Source organism: Drosophila mojavensis, unplaced genomic scaffold (assembly GCF_018153725.1).
Source record: "Drosophila mojavensis isolate 15081-1352.22 unplaced genomic scaffold, ASM1815372v1 contig_136, whole genome shotgun sequence".
Taxonomy (NCBI): domain Eukaryota; kingdom Metazoa; phylum Arthropoda; class Insecta; order Diptera; family Drosophilidae; genus Drosophila; species Drosophila mojavensis.
Genome location: NW_025318667.1, coordinates 9,383,191 through 9,397,985, shown reverse-complemented (window position 1 = coordinate 9,397,985; position 14,795 = coordinate 9,383,191). Strand labels below are relative to the sequence as shown.

Sequence of the window (14,795 nt, the reverse complement as noted above, 5' to 3'; positions counted from 1 at the left end):
ACCAACGAGGGCAGCATCAGCAATATCGATAATGGCAGCGATCCTAAGCGTGAATATCGATTTACTCCCTGTTATACTCAATGTGAACTGTCTACGTTCTTTTAAACTCAAATTGGACATGTAATCGAATATAGACTACTAATGCCTAAGCGATCAACAAGTCAAATAAATAGAAATGTTAATATAAATACATGTTGAAACAACTTAACTAATCATATAAGTGTCAAAGAAATTTATGACAGCCACTTTACTCGTTTACTTAGCTTTAATTGCGCACAATACTGATGTGGCTGATAGCTGCATTGTCCGTTATATGTACTCGAAATGGCGCTGTCAGCGCATAGGGTGGCCATTGTTTAACATAAAAGTAAAGTGCGCCAAATTTAAAAAAAAAGACTATTAAAATAATTTATTATTTAATTAACAACCAGTTATATTGGCATTGATGAACTGCACAAAAAGTTGCGGCACCTGGTCCAATGGTGCCGGTGTCGTCTGGTTGCCCCTGCATCTACTTGATATAAACTGCTGCCGCAATCGATTCAACCGCATCGCATTCATAGTCGTTGATACCTTAACCTTGGTTGAGCTGCCCTGGATGCGCAGTTGGCCAAATGCGCCAACTTTGGCAGCACCCAGTATCTCCTGAATAATGTCCTGCAATATAGTATCCACCTCGAACAGGTAATTCGTTGCGCTCAATGGCGCCTGAAAAATTCAATGAAGTCAATTGGTAATTCAATAAAATTTCGCCTGCTTACGTTTTGTGTGCTTTGATTTGGCGGCAAGGGACGTGTCTCATAGAGCGATTTGTAGATGCTCTCCAAGTTGAGTATATCCTCTGGCAAGACCACAAACAAGGGACTGTCCCAACGGTTGTTGCCATGTGGTTCCTCGAAGCGCATGCAGAGCGCATCGAAAATCTCGCGGGTGTACGGAATATCCGAGTTGTTTAACAGCGGCTCGCTGGCTGAATCAGTCAGCACATCCGGATCCGTGCGCTGTGCATTGAAGCTCCAAGCCTGCTCCTTCGGTATGCACGTGAACAGGGTGCACTGTGTCGTCCTAGCAGCCTTTGTCATGCAGAATATTTCATAGCGATAGCCTGAAAAAAAAAAAATATATATATATATATATATCACAAAATATCTCAATCCAGTTGATCAATGCCAAATGTCAAATGCAAGTCCCATGCTCACCCTTAATATAGTTGCAAGCATCGAGTATGACAAGGTCCTCTTTGTTCAGTTGCCGGGACGCTTCCGATTTGAGGTCACTGCGCACGATCTTCTCCTTTTGCGAATCGGCAAAGAACTCGTTCTTCTCGAAGAGCGCCTTGGGGACAGCCACATTCTCACTAATCAGATGCACCTTCTTGTTAATGCTTAGAAAGTAATTTTGTAGTTCGCGGGCTCTTGCCGACTTGCCGCTTGACGGCAGGCCAGAAATTACAATAATTGGCATTATTGAAATGTTGTATTTATTGCATTCTCTGAAATTCAATTTATTTCTGAGTGTTCTGGCCAAATGTCAAGCAATGCCTGAACGTGGTGTGATAACAACCATCGATTGAGATTTTGACTATTATCGATATAGTAATCGGCTTATTGTGGTGGCGAAACATCAATTTGGATTGCAAATTTACAGCGTGCCTAAAAATATAGTCGTATGTATATATAGTAATGTTATATTATTTTTGTCAATTCAAAAGTAAATTTAGTTTGTTTTTATGTTTTATGTTTCATCATTTTCAGTTGTGTAATTTTAAATGCTGGGCGCCAACTATCGTTCTATCGCTGTCAATATATTTCCAGTGTTGCTCAATACTGGATTTCAGAAAAACAAACGCACAGCTGAGCACAGACGAGGATCCAATTGTTATTCAGATTCCTCTTTGCTGCACTGCATCCAACATTTTTGCGCCACTGTGTGCTGCACGTTTAGGGCGGCATGGCAGAGAACCGCAGACGTTTTCGCAACAAAAAACGCGTGAGTATATCAAGAGTTTCAGTAGCTGTTGTAATTAATTTTTTTTTCTTGTTAATTTGTTAACAGGAAGATGGACGTCAGGGTCCTTCAACAACAACGCCCGTGACGATTGCACGTCGTGAGGACGTGCGCACGCCCAACGTCCTGACGAAGATCTTGTTGAAAAAGGAGGGCGATTCGAATCCGGGCAGCGGCAGCAGTGGCAGCTTCAACGATCTTCCCACATCCATTCGAACGATCATCATTAATCGCAGCGATGCAGCGCAACAAGGCTGCAATCCGCCTTCGACCAATATCATTTCCACACTGAGTAGCAGCTCAACGGCGGCCAAAGAGAAAACAAATGGCACCCCCACTTCCAGCCAGGATTCACCATTGCCAACCCGAATGACACGATCGGCGCCGCTGTACGTCTCCAACGGCGTCTTGAATTCCAATGCCCACAAGTTCTTCCACAAAACCAACACGGACTTCGCTGTCATCGGCGTGCTGGGCGCCCAGGGCGTCGGCAAGTCCACGCTGCTCAATCTTCTGGCCAGCGAACGTGCCAGCGACTACGATTACTATCAGCATATTTTCGCTCCAGAGGCGGACGAGTGCATCTTTTCAACCCGACATGGCTCCAGCCAGCAGAGCCAGTCGCAGTCGCAGATGCGTCAGCACCAACACTACCATCAGCACCACCATCAACATCAACACCAGCACCAGCCGCCGAATGGCTCCAAGCAGATGCTGAATCCGCGCACCGAGAATCTGCAGTTCTTCATCACGCGGGAACGGTTCGTGCTGCTGGACACGGCCCCGATGCTGGCCGGCACCACTTTCAAGGAGGCCGACTACTTGGATTTACAGACACTGGCCACTACGATGCACCTGCTCAGCGTTTGCCATGTCCTGCTGCTGGCCCTGGACGAGCTGAGCCTGGAGCAGCTGCGTCTGCTGCATGCCGCCCTGCGGATGCGCCCACGCGCACCCTTTAAAGGCTACGTGCGCAACTATCTGCCACAGGTGATATTTGTGCGCACGCGCGCCAAGCGCCAGGATTTTGAGCCGGATCGCCGCGTGCAGCTGGACAAGCAGCTGACGTTGCTCTTCGAGAGCACTGGCCTGCCCATCTATCGGGGGCGCGGCGATGCGCGTGTCCTCAACAGCTTTCTCTTTCCCGAGCTGAGCGGCAATGCGGCTGTTGCCCACCATGCGGCTGCATCGGAGGTAGTACGTCAATTCCGTGATCGTGTGTTCACTACGGTGCGTACGTCCATGTGCCAGAGCAACGACTTCTCGGAGTCGCTTTGGTTCGATCTGTGCACTGAGACGGCGAAAATCTGTGCCACGGACGGCCAGCACTTCGAGCAGATCTATGCGGAGATCAAGCTGCGTCATCTCGAGCTGCGGCCCAAGTGGCGACCCGAGTCCAATTGGCGCAACGAATCCACCTGAACTGCAATTGGCTCATGAATTAGAGCGGGCAGGCAGCAGACAGAGACAGGAGCAGAGACGTAGAAGGAGACAGTGGAAGAGAGAGAGCTGCATTAATTTACGACTATTAGACATACATATATGTTAGATGTATCATTTGTATATACACGCATATACACATAGAGCACATGTATCGATAGTTATCGATTTATATATAAATATACTTCTTAGAAATATTAAGCGTATGGCTGCAATTTCTGGCAGGCTGTGTAGAGGTCGAGTACTTGGGGAATTATAATTTAGTCATGTAATGGAGAAGTGAATACATCTAACGAGCATGAAACGATCCTGTGCTCATAAGCTATCAATCGATATTTATCGATCACTATTTTGTTATTTGTTATTGATATTTTGTGTACTTATCAGAGGCTTACCCAAAATCTATAAATATATTTTGGGTTACTGAAGCAAGTTATGCACATCGATAAATATAGATTTTCTTTCGCATTCACCATTAGGATCGATTGACTAAGTAGCATTGGAATTACGTTAGGCGATCATTATAGATGATAGCTGTAAATGAACGCTTTCAATAAGCTGGGAAAGTACATATGTAGATAACTAAAAAAAAAAAAAGAATAATTAGAACTTTTATGTTTAATAACTTTAACGAACTCTTTGGAGTCAGATATAGAAGCATTTACAGTTGGTATTTAAGTAGATTGAACAGGTCAGCTGATATATAATAGCTTACATACATATATAAACTTTTGTAAATACTTCCATATCTTCATTAATTTAGAATACATTTTGAAAAAATTTGTAAAGCTTATACAGATTGCATGAAGTAGAGATTCTAGCTATAGTTATATATCTAGTACAGTTCTACAGATCAAGCTTAGCTGTTGCTTCCATTAAACATTAGATTATATTTTGTTTTTTTTTGGTCTTGCATTTGAAATTCGTTGACATTTTTTTTTTTTATTATTTGTGCTACTTTTGTGTAGTTTTCTCGCTATATACTATATATATATATATGTGTAGGCGCGGTGGGCGTGGCTGTTGATGTTCCGTCAGATGTGTCTGTGTGAGTGTGATATCACGTTTGCTTTGGCTGCACCTCAGTCTCTAGATCGACATCGTGGTCGTTGCTTTGGTTGACAATCAGATCCGGGGGCTCCTTGTTGTCGCGCTCCTTCGCCTCCGACGTTTGCTGTGCTTTCTCGTAGTCGTTGGACGGCTTACGACAGACCCAGAATAAGCTTTGATATTCGCTTTGCTTCATCGACTGAGGATTCTGTGCGTATTTGGTGCGTATGCCACTGCGCGAGCTCAATATGTCGAATCCGATGCTCTCCATAATGATGATCAGGTCCTCGTACGTTGGCTCAATGCTGTTCTGGCCATTGATGTCGCTGTAGTGGTAGAGCAGCGGTCCCAGATTCACCCAAATGCCGCCAGGCACTAGAATCCTGCAGGGAGAAATAGAAAAAAACGTCAGTAGGGGTTTTTATTTTAAAATCAATTACAATCCAAAACAAGTAAGAAAGCTCTAGTCGAGACTGCTCGACTACGAGATCCCCTGAACCCTTGGAGCAATAGATATTTCAATACTTTTTCGCGACTTTCAGCTTACACAAGAAACACGCACACACACACACACACACACACGTACGCAAACGCAGGCATACATACACACACACGCATACATACACAAACGCATACACACACACACATACACACACACATACACACACACATACACAAACACATACACACACAAGCAACCACGCATAAACACGCATGGGCTGCAGTGTGCGCTTACTATGAGAACTTAATTGTTAAATAACTTTTTTTATGGACGTACGATCTTCATGAAACTTTTAGATTATGATTATAACATGAATATGCATGTAATTGCCAAAGCACAAGTCTCTAGTATTTGAAATACGCTTTTTACAAAAGTGAGGGTGAGGGGGTGAATTTAGAGGTGGGGGGTAAATTTTAACAAAAACCGAAATTGTATAAATTGCATACATAAAAAATTTGGAGACTCTAGCAATAAAGGTGTAGAAGATATAGTTTTATAACTGGGTTTCGATAAGGTTTTTTATCGATAAAAAAAAGATCGAGATGAGTTATCGATTTTTAATGATAAACTTGATATGCGCGCTGTAATTACGGACATTTAAAAAAAAATTTGAAGTCTCTAGCTCTTATATCTTCTGAAATCGACGCGTTCATACATACGGACAGACGGACAGACAGACGGACAGGGCCAAATCAACTCAGCTCGTCACCCTGATCAAGAATATATATACTTTGTGGGGTCTGCCACGCCTCCTTCTCCCTGTTACATACATTTCAACAAAACCATTATACCCTGATTTCCCATTGAAAATGGGTTCAGGGTATAAAAAGTTATAAGCAAAGATCTAGCTGAACTTTATCAAAATCGATATAATAAAGCTCGTATCAATAGCTTTCACATTTTCAAGCTATAAGCTTATACTTAGAATCGATTATTATCGTAAGTTATACAAAAGGGGAAAAATTTGCTCTATTTATGGTATATGTCTCATGCCACGAGTTTCTACGGGAGAGCAGAAGAATCAATCGAGTGATTTTGAGAAATTGAGTTAGATCTTTAGATCAACTTAATCGAATTCATTGTATTGTTTCGACAAATTTGCGGAACTGACGAATCAAACGATTAGTCAATCAATCGGGCCCGCTGTTCAAACTTGCAGACCTTTGTTAAACCCTTGAAAATTTCAGCAACGGATCATCAACTCACCTGTAAATTGTGCGTACAAAATCGATAACATTGTTGGCACAATCGATAAAGAAACATGTTGCCACACAATTGTATGCATTCGGCGATTTATAGACCTCCAGAAAATCTCCGGCCGCCATTTCGATGTTGCCCTTGGGAGGATTTCTGACCGGGCAGACGTCGGGGAAGCGCACAGAGGCCACCTGATCGGCGCGTCGCATATTGTTCACGTACTGATGCACCCAGGGATAGAGCACGTGCTTGTTCTCGTAGTCGCACAGATTGAGCACGAAATTGGATGCGATCAGCATGAAGTAGGAGAACTCGTTGCCCTCGCAGGCGTAGCCACGGCAGGCCAGCTCATAGGTGAGCCTGCCCAGGCCAGCGCCAGGCACCAGGATCTTAATCTCATTGAGTTTACTGTAAGGAAGAGAAAGAGTTGATGAGATGTATAAATTAGAGAAGTATCAGACAATCTAGTATTACTATTATTGTAGAGGGCATATAAGTTTTGTGCAAATGTTTGTAATAGAGAGTGAAAGACGGATCAGAAACTTCAGAATAACAAGTCGAGTCAATCTAGACCTTTGTTTTCTTCTGCCACGCCTTTATCTGCCTGTTACATGCATTTCCACAACACCAATATACCATGCATTCCCATTTTAAATGGGTTTCCCATACAAAATAAACGAGCCTGGTATGGAATCTATGAAAGTTCAAGCTGACTTAAACAGTTAACATTTCCTATATATGTATATGTAAATCATATGTATCATCTACAATTATCATAGAGAATACTCACTAATCGGATGGCTTGTAATACTCCTCGATGCTGTCGATGATCGGCTTGTAGGATTGCTCACGTTCTATGGCACATTCGGCGCTCCAGTCGCGTGCGATCAGCTTCAATGTGGATTGGGCCTTTAAAATTTTTAGAGGTTCAACATCAACATCATCAGCAACAACAACATCATCATCATGACCATCAACAAGAAAATTAGTCTAAGATATAGATAGATTTTGTTGTGTACAGTTTATCGTTTATTTCTTTAATAAAAACCAAAAATATGCAAATTGTCAATCAATGCGATTGGTTAGGCTCTGAAGCTCTCTGATGGACGTATTAAAGAGGGGGAGATATCATATCATATATATTTATATATCTATGTATATTATGCATGTCTTGCTATGATTCAGAATAGTTAATCAAGTATGATAATCTTATCAGATCTAGTCTATTTCAATAGACAACTCTTAGTTCGAATTAAATTAGCGAACTATTTACATATAAAAATATACGAAGCTGAGGATAATGATGGATCTACCTATGGATCTATCTGTCTATATGTGCGTGTGAAAATATTTATATTTATAGATAATCTGATCGATAAGTAATATTTATCAAATAGGAAATACGGTTCATTACAAATGTTGAGTATCGATAATTATCGATTACCACAATACAGTCATTTCTGTTTGAGAGTTCCCTACTAAGACAATATATAACAATCTTCTGTTAAAAACATAAATCTATAATTAATTTGAATTGATTCCCTATCCTTGTAATATGTATGTATGTATACATAGCCTAAAGACCTTTAATAGAATAACCTTAAAACCTTGCCTAATTGGATGGTTTGAATCTATTTTTGTACCACTGTGCATAGGCGGAAGAAAAGTTGATATAGATATGTATGCAAGCACATAAGCTATAGATTTTCGAACAACACTTACTTGATCCATGTCACCATGTCGCACATGCTCGGGCGCCTCATCCAGCTCTATGTCCGTGTCGCCATCGCTTGTGGGATAGAGAACGCGATCGCGCAAGATCTCACAGATCACAGATTGATTGCAGTCGATGCAGCCCCGCACGTTGTCCAAATGTGAACGATATTTGCTGAGCAGGCGCTGATCTTCAGCGGACAAGCTGTTGAGGTAAGCTTCCGTTTTGTTAACCCTTATGTAGGCATAACGTCTAGTTTGTGATGTGTGTGGGAATAAAGTCAATGATTAGAGCAGATGTTCTACATACACATGTAAGCACACACACACACACTCACACAAGTACGTTGGCACATGTTAAACCGCTTAAATTGATTTTCGTTATCAGCTGTTGAACATGCACATTCATGCACACTTCTACCCAAGCCCTGAGTGTGTGTACATGTGTGTGTGAGCGGGTAATTTGCATTGGCACTTTGGGCATTTATACCGTTTGTTTACAATTGCATGAAGACCCACCTGTAGTACTGAAAGGCATTCTGCACTTTCTGTATGTGGCGCCGTTCCTCCTCGTCCTCTTTGGCCGTAAATGCTAGCGCCTGATCCTCATGCATTTTGGGATGCATGGGAAAGGGCAGCGATGGCACCATGTCGCTCATGGCCACAAAAATATATGGTAAATGAACAAATTTATAAGCGCTTAAATACCAATAAGTACTTAAGGCAACTTATCGATACTTTATATGCAAGCTATCGAGCAACTAGTGTTGATCAACGTCTATCGTGTCATTGCATTGCACTGGAACTATCGATGCTGCAATAAGCAATCGCCGGTTATAGATGAATTTTAAAAATCTCTCAATTGCACAAAAATTTATATCATTCATTAAAAATTAAAAAAAAGAAACGATTTGAAAAACATGCCTGTTATAAATTTATTACGTGCTTCACACATATGTAACAAAATATTTTTGTTTTCAATAAATAGTACATTTCAGACAGAATAAACCAGATATCAATCATTTCTTTTGTATTTTAGTTTTTTGATTAGGCGCAATGCGCAAGCATTCCAATCAAAACCGCATCAACGAAATTATTTAGAATAAATATGTTTATAAGGAATAGTCATTTGTACAAGCAATTGTCAATTGTGATTGGAAGGGAACTTGGATGATGCCATTTGTTGAGGTTTGCTGTCTTTTATCATGATTGATATCTATATATACACATTTATGTGTATATATATTCACATAATTTAAGTGTATAAATGTATATGTATATATACCCATACATATATATATCCAGGTGTATACGTGTATGCGTATATATACACATATAAATTGATATATACACACATATACTTAAGCATATGTGTATATGTACATACTTGTAGTATTTGTATTAATTATAGCTATTGCTTACACTTACATAATTAGAATAGCTTGTGTTAAATAATTGGTAAGTGCTTGCTTGTACAAAGTTAAGTAATTAACAACGCTTTTGACCACAGGAGTATTTTGAGTTGCGATATATGTGTATATCTGTGTAAAAAAAAAAAAACAAAAAATATATCCCAGTTTTTAGTTTTCAGCTGCCGATGGCGATGCTGGTGGCTGCTCAACATCTTCTAAGACCAGCTGAACGAGCGCTGCTGCAGGCTCCTTCTCACTATCACGTTCTCGCTCTGTCTCCCGTCCCAGCTCCTTTTCCCTCTCTTTCTCGCGCTGCTGTTTTGGTGGAGATAGTGATCTAGGGGAGAGATGTGATAGCTCAGCCATCAGTGTGCTGGTTGTTGGCGTTGATGGCGTTGTCGTTGCGGAGCCTGTGGCCGATGTGGACAGATTGTCAAAAGATTCGCAATGCAAGTCCATGCCGCTTGACAGATTTGTAGCGGAGGAATTGGTGTTGACTGTAGAAATGCGTGACCAGTGTGTCATGCTATTTGGACTGGCAGCTGTTAGGGTGACCGACAAAGACAACGCCGCAGCCGCACGTGACGTACTCGCAATGTCATCGTCTGCTGTTAATTGCTGCTCGAAGGCTTCCGCACGTTCGCGCTCCTTTTCCTGTTCGGCTATCTTTTTCAAAAAGCTCTTGTCCTGACTGGGGCATTCCAGGTGCACACAATGGAATATCTGTGAAGTATACATTCATTAATCTATACCTTAAGTATTCTCAACTTTCTTTGGACGCGCCTCATTTGCCGTATTGCGAGTGCCCACGATTCGTATGAAGACAATGGGTCGTGGTGTGAAATGAAAGTTTTGCCAGGAGCGCGCCTTCTCGTTCCGCTTATCGACGACCATTTGCCAATTCTTGCGATTCGTTGATGTCTCAATGTAGAAACTGTAGGTACGATCATCACAATCCCACAACAGCAAACGCATCGAACCGATATAATATGGTTGGCCCAGACGCACAACAATCTCGCCGCTGCCCAGCTGATGGCATGTATAGCCCGAGTCCCAATCGTAGCGCGAGAAGTCGCCGTTAATCAATGCATTGCGTGTGCGGCTGACTCCGTCGGTGACAATGGCGCTCATATCAATGGTGGCCACATTCGCCTTGGGCGCAACAAAGCCGTCAACGATTTTGGGGAAATTCGTTGTGTGCATGGCCTCTAAGCCAACCACATGGAATACCTGAAATCCAATTGTAACGAGATTTCAATGGCAAGCAATGCAACAAGAACAGCTCACCCGATTCACTGTATTCTGTGTGCCCACAATACGTATGTAGCGCAATGGACGTGCCTCAAAGTATAGAAACTGCCAGGAACGGCAATGGTATTCACTGTAATCAATGACGCGTTCCCAGTGCTGTTGATTACCGGACACCTCTACAAAGTAGGAGTAAGCACGGCTATCGCGATCCCAGAGCAGCATGCGTATATGATTGATCATGCACATGGTGCCCAGTTCAACAACAATGCCCGTATCAGTGCTATCCGTGATGCAGTGGCGTGTATAACCGTGCTCCATATCATACGAGGTAACGTCGCCATCCAACAAAGATGAGCGGCATTCGCCGTGGATACAATGTGCTGAAAATTTGGCTGTAGCCACATTCTCCTCCGGCCAGAGTGCTGCACGATAGGGCAATGTCTTGGAGGTGCTCAGCTCGTCGATGGCATCCAGAATTTTATCTGGATCCAAAATTCCAGATGGACGGACAACTTGTAGCAAATGCTCCAGATTCATGAGTGGCAGCCGAACCAAAGAGACAACCGTTTTGATATCAATATTCGGATTATAGCGACTCCATTTCCAGACGGCTAAAAATATTTGCACCTCCGGCGCAAAGAAGCAATCACGACGCAGTATTTCCTCCAACGATTCCTATGGGAAATTTTGTATTAGATAGCGAGTGTCAATTGTTGCTGCTTGTCGCTCACCTTTGAGAGCATTTTGAAGGTATCGTGCTGCAGTAGATCGACGGCATTGCGATCCATGAACATGAGACAGACCTGTGTGAGTTCCTCGAGATTATAGAGCCGTGCTGCATCCAAAATCATGCAGACATTGTTTAAAGACAAATATCTACGTAGATATTTGGATATGGCCATTTCCAGATCCTGAAAACCGTACTGATTGGCCATGCCTAACACACCGATGATCGCGTCCTCATCCAAGCTGGATAACGACAGAGTGCCGGAGTAGATGTAACGCAATAGCACTTTAAACGGCTCCAGCGGCACTTCCATAGTGATTTGTCGCTGTGTCGCCTCCGACATGCCTCCATAGAGTAGGGCACGAAAATAATCGCTTCGTGCTGCCAATATGGCTCTATGTGCCGGCAACTGTTGTTCCTCCACAAGGAATTCGACGTCGGCATAACGTTCGTTCATACAGAGCCGGGCTATATCTGCTGAGAAACGGTCGCCCAGATCTATTTCATCTGTGTACTCCGTTATTGTGGTGCTATCTGTACTGTTGTTGTCATTGGCCAGTGCTGCAATACTATTGCATCCGATTCCACCATGCATTTTGTGATGTCCCTGGCTGCTCATTCTTGTATAACTATATAAATTTTGTTGTTGTGTGTGTGCGAATGTGTACGCGTGTGTGTGTTTGTATACGTGTGTATATATATTTAGGTATATATATGTGTGTGTATGTCTGTATGTGTGTGTGGATGCTGATTTTCTTTTCTTTTTAGTTTGTTTATGTATTAATAAACTACTAATTAATTACGGCGAATTTATAAGAAAATTAATAGCTTAGTTAAAATGAGCTGTGGATTGATTATATTGAATACCTACTTTGTACTATTGTTTGCTTGTTTAATTTTTGGCAAGAGCTTGCAATTGCGGCGACTGTGCTTAACAAATGATTCTTCCTTTCTTGCTTCTGTGTGTGGGTTTATTTGTTCGTTTTTATTTTTTTGGTACTCGTTGGGTACCGTTATTTTATTGTTTGACCATGCACAGTACTCTTTGGCATCTGTATTTTCCCGAAGCAGGCAAGCGTCTAATTGTAAGATAAGTACGTGCAAGGATTCTGGCTGCTTTGTTAATCCAATTATGTTGTCGCAATCTGTCAATGTTTTCTAGTTGCAAGAATTAATAAGTTTGAGATGAGTGTAAGCTCATTTACTACTTATCGGAGGCTAGCTATCGATGATAATGAACCAGCCGGTAACATCGCTTAAGTTGCTGATACTTACAGTTAAATAAACGAAGTTAAAAATATAGTAATGCGTTTGTTTGAATATTAACTTTATCTGATTTTTATGCAATTGCAGATAATAAGTAAATTATAATGTCGTAGTGATACTAATTAACTACGAAATTATATAAATTTGTCATGAGCTAGTAGTCGATTACAAAAGGCTCGAATAATCATCGACTCAGCGCTAAGAGTGTCGATTACAAAACAGCTGTTAAAGGCAAAGCCGCCTATTAGCAGAGTGCCATCACTAGCATAATTTCTAAGGTGTTTGTTTTTTTTCGAATTATAAGCCGCATTAGGTTAATTTCGTAGTTGATATGGTGAAAGTAAGCAAGGCGCGCAGCAAGGAGCGTGCCGCGCGCAGCGATAATGAAGTGCACTCCAACAGCAACGATGACGACACCAAAAACAAGTCTGCAAAAGCAAAGACCATTAAGAAGCGTGGGGATGCGGCAAGCCGGAAAAAGAGCAAAACGCGTAAGCAGAGAACAACGCGCGATAGCTCTAGCTCGAGTTCCTCAGACAGCAGCGAAAGCAGCAGTAGTAACAGTGGCAGCAGCAGCAGCAGCAGTAGTAGTAGCAGCGACTCCTCCAAATCCTCCCATGACAACAAACGCGCCAAAAAATCAAAGCTGAGCAAAGACGCAAAGGAGAAACAGCCGCAACAACAACAACAGCAGCCGCAACGAGAGCCCGTCATACTGGAGAATAAAGTGCAAGAGCAGCGTTCTAAATGGGATAGTCCAGACCGTCATAGTTCCAGCAAAAACATAAACAAGAGCCGCAAACGTAGTCGCAGTCGCAGTCGCGATTGTGAGCGTGAGCGAGAGCGCGTGCGCGAAAAGGACAGAGATAGGGAAAGAGAGCGAGATAGGGAGCGCGATAGAGAACGAGATCGTGAGCGTGAGAATCAAATGCGACGCGGTCGTGAGAGGGAACGCGACAGAGAGCGGGGACGAGATCGAGAGCGCAGCAAGGATCGCCGCCAGCAGCCGCAGCAGCGAATGCGTAGTAATGAGCGAAGGGGAGATCGACCACGTCGCTCGTCCGTCGATGGACGTCGGTAAGTAAATTAGTTTTATTGCTATAGTGTCGATTCTCCAAGCTTGACTTCTGTCCATTGCAGTCGCAGCAGGAGTCACAGTCGCAGTCGTAGTCCCCGGGATCGTGGCTACAGAGGCGGCGCAGGTGGACCACGGCGCCAACAACAACGACCACGCAATGATAATCGCAATCGTGACGACGAGCATTTCGAATGGGGCAAGCCGAGCGACAAGGACAAGCCGTCGGCATCCAATGAAGCCGAAAGCCTCGAGAAGGAGAAACCCAATTTCGGACTGAGCGGTGCCCTGACTGAAGATACGAACAAAGTGAACGGCGTTGTGGTTAAATACTCAGAACCACCCGAGGCACGTAAACCGAAGCGTCTGTGGCGTCTATATCCATTCAAGGGGGAAACGGCGCTGCCCACACTACACATACACAGGCAAAGCTGTTTTCTGGTGGGACGCGATCGCAAGGTCGTCGATCTGGCTGTCGATCATCCCAGCTGCAGCAAACAGCATGCGGCTCTGCAATATCGCCTGGTGCCCTTCGAGCGCGACGACGGCAGCACGGGTAAACGCGTGCGCCTCTATCTGATTGACCTGGACTCGGCAAACGGCACATTTCTCAACAATAAGAAAATCGATTCACGCAAATACTATGAGCTGATGGAGAAGGATGTCATCAAGTTTGGCTTTAGCTCGCGGGAATATGTGCTGTTGCACGAGAACAGCAAGGAGGACCAGGAGGATGATGATGTGCATATCAAGGACGAGCCGCTAGATTCAGCTGCCGAACAGACGACTACACAAATCTGAAAGAGAAGAGCAACTACAATGATTGCTTGCTGGCTCTCTCTCTCTCTCTCTCTCTTTCTCTCTGTGTCTGTCTGTCTGTCTTTATGTTCACTCCGTTCTTAAACTAAGTTCATTTGTACACAAAACAAACAATTAATTGAAAAAACATACATATATTCTAAATAATTTGTTGGCCTATTTACACACACACACACACACACATTCAAAATTGTCTATATTATCCACTCTTTGTGTTTTATCCAGTTTTATTTTATTTTATATATTGTTATGCATGCGGCACGTTTTAGCGTGCGCTCAACTGCCAACATTGAAATACAAGCAACAATATTACTTCCTCATCAAAATGCACAACAG

The 14,795-nt window shown here is 42.9% G+C and overlaps 5 protein-coding genes and 1 long non-coding RNA gene across 11 annotated transcripts; 2 read left to right on the top strand and 4 right to left on the bottom strand.

Moving 5' to 3' along the window:
* Nucleotides 1–382: 382 nt before the first annotated feature.
* On the bottom strand, nucleotides 383–1,724 carry LOC6585057 (protein KTI12 homolog). Its single transcript, XM_002010661.4, has 3 exons — nucleotides 1,200–1,724; nucleotides 762–1,105; nucleotides 383–708 (listed from the first exon to the last, which is right to left on the bottom strand). The coding sequence occupies exons 1-3, from the start codon at nucleotides 1,462–1,464 to the stop codon at nucleotides 421–423; spliced, it is 897 nt and encodes a 298-aa protein (XP_002010697.1). The 5' UTR covers nucleotides 1,465–1,724; the 3' UTR covers nucleotides 383–420.
* Nucleotides 1,725–1,813: 89 nt separating this feature from the next.
* Nucleotides 1,814–3,572, top strand: LOC6585056 (protein SMG9). The gene is made up of 2 exons (XM_002010660.4): nucleotides 1,814–1,989; nucleotides 2,056–3,572. The coding sequence occupies exons 1-2, from the start codon at nucleotides 1,951–1,953 to the stop codon at nucleotides 3,427–3,429; spliced, it is 1,413 nt and encodes a 470-aa protein (XP_002010696.2). The 5' UTR covers nucleotides 1,814–1,950; the 3' UTR covers nucleotides 3,430–3,572.
* A 475-nt stretch (nucleotides 3,573–4,047) lies between these two features.
* Nucleotides 4,048–8,680, bottom strand: LOC6585055 (carnosine N-methyltransferase). Of its 4 annotated transcripts, none has more exons than XM_015161062.3 (5): nucleotides 8,429–8,680; nucleotides 7,919–8,162; nucleotides 6,987–7,186; nucleotides 6,206–6,604; nucleotides 4,048–4,880 (listed from the first exon to the last, which is right to left on the bottom strand). In XM_015161062.3, exons 1-5 carry the CDS (start codon nucleotides 8,566–8,568, stop codon nucleotides 4,508–4,510), a joined length of 1,356 nt encoding a protein of 451 aa, XP_015016548.1. In that variant the 5' UTR covers nucleotides 8,569–8,680; the 3' UTR covers nucleotides 4,048–4,507. The 4 variants fall into 4 exon arrangements, with proteins under 4 accessions (XP_015016548.1, XP_002010695.1, XP_043866838.1 ...); XM_002010659.4 differs by having other exon boundaries at nucleotides 6,987–7,105; nucleotides 8,429–8,672; XM_044010903.1 differs by lacking the exon at nucleotides 8,429–8,680 and adding an exon at nucleotides 8,248–8,333.
* Nucleotides 8,681–9,445: 765 nt separating this feature from the next.
* On the bottom strand, nucleotides 9,446–12,000 carry LOC6585054 (BTB/POZ domain-containing protein 9). Of its 2 annotated transcripts, XM_044009990.1 has the most exons (5): nucleotides 11,304–12,000; nucleotides 10,609–11,247; nucleotides 10,105–10,551; nucleotides 9,912–10,044; nucleotides 9,446–9,658 (listed from the first exon to the last, which is right to left on the bottom strand). In XM_044009990.1, exons 1-5 carry the CDS (start codon nucleotides 11,916–11,918, stop codon nucleotides 9,537–9,539), a joined length of 1,956 nt encoding a protein of 651 aa, XP_043865925.1. In that variant the 5' UTR covers nucleotides 11,919–12,000; the 3' UTR covers nucleotides 9,446–9,536. The 2 variants fall into 2 exon arrangements, with proteins under 2 accessions (XP_043865925.1, XP_002010694.1); XM_002010658.4 differs by having other exon boundaries at nucleotides 9,446–10,044.
* A 60-nt stretch (nucleotides 12,001–12,060) lies between these two features.
* On the bottom strand, nucleotides 12,061–12,747 carry LOC122757282. 2 transcript variants are annotated; one of them, XR_006357253.1, is made up of 2 exons: nucleotides 12,171–12,747; nucleotides 12,061–12,090 (listed from the first exon to the last, which is right to left on the bottom strand). It is a non-coding gene; the product is annotated as an uncharacterized LOC122757282 (long non-coding RNA). The 2 variants fall into 2 exon arrangements; XR_006357254.1 differs by having other exon boundaries at nucleotides 12,061–12,087.
* A 52-nt stretch (nucleotides 12,748–12,799) lies between these two features.
* LOC6585053 (FHA domain-containing protein DDL) lies at nucleotides 12,800–14,785 on the top strand. Its single transcript, XM_002010657.4, has 2 exons — nucleotides 12,800–13,642; nucleotides 13,706–14,785. The coding sequence occupies exons 1-2, from the start codon at nucleotides 12,897–12,899 to the stop codon at nucleotides 14,439–14,441; spliced, it is 1,482 nt and encodes a 493-aa protein (XP_002010693.1). The 5' UTR covers nucleotides 12,800–12,896; the 3' UTR covers nucleotides 14,442–14,785.
* Nucleotides 14,786–14,795: the final 10 nt, after the last annotated feature.

Bases quoted from the DNA above. Each gene is read 5' to 3' on its own strand.
- LOC6585057 (XM_002010661.4), bottom strand. From the start codon at position 1,464: ATGCCAATTATTGTAATTTCTGGCCTGCCGTCAAGCGGCAAGTCGGCA. The intron at 1,106-1,199 runs GTGAGCATGGGA...TTTTTTTTTCAG, and splicing joins TGCTTGCAACTATATTAAGG to GCTATCGCTATGAAATATTC. The intron at 709-761 runs GTAAGCAGGCGA...TGAATTTTTCAG, and splicing joins CAAATCAAAGCACACAAAAC to GCGCCATTGAGCGCAACGAA.
- LOC6585056 (XM_002010660.4), top strand. From the start codon at position 1,951: ATGGCAGAGAACCGCAGACGTTTTCGCAACAAAAAACGC. The intron at 1,990-2,055 runs GTGAGTATATCA...ATTTGTTAACAG, and splicing joins GTTTTCGCAACAAAAAACGC to GAAGATGGACGTCAGGGTCC.
- LOC6585055 (XM_015161062.3), bottom strand. From the start codon at position 8,568: ATGAGCGACATGGTGCCATCGCTGCCCTTTCCCATGCATCCCAAAATG. The intron at 6,605-6,986 runs GTGAGTATTCTC...TCTTCCTTACAG, and splicing joins TATTACAAGCCATCCGATTA to TAAACTCAATGAGATTAAGA. The intron at 4,881-6,205 runs GTGAGTTGATGA...TTCTCCCTGCAG, and splicing joins TTTGTACGCACAATTTACAG to GATTCTAGTGCCTGGCGGCA.
- LOC6585054 (XM_002010658.4), bottom strand. From the start codon at position 11,918: ATGAGCAGCCAGGGACATCACAAAATGCATGGTGGAATCGGATGCAAT. The intron at 10,552-10,608 runs GTGAGCTGTTCT...ATTGGATTTCAG, and splicing joins CACAGAATACAGTGAATCGG to GTATTCCATGTGGTTGGCTT. The intron at 10,045-10,104 runs GCGCGTCCAAAG...TATACTTCACAG, and splicing joins CTCGCAATACGGCAAATGAG to ATATTCCATTGTGTGCACCT.
- LOC6585053 (XM_002010657.4), top strand. From the start codon at position 12,897: ATGGTGAAAGTAAGCAAGGCGCGCAGCAAGGAGCGTGCCGCGCGCAGC. The intron at 13,643-13,705 runs GTAAGTAAATTA...TGTCCATTGCAG, and splicing joins TCGTCCGTCGATGGACGTCG to TCGCAGCAGGAGTCACAGTC.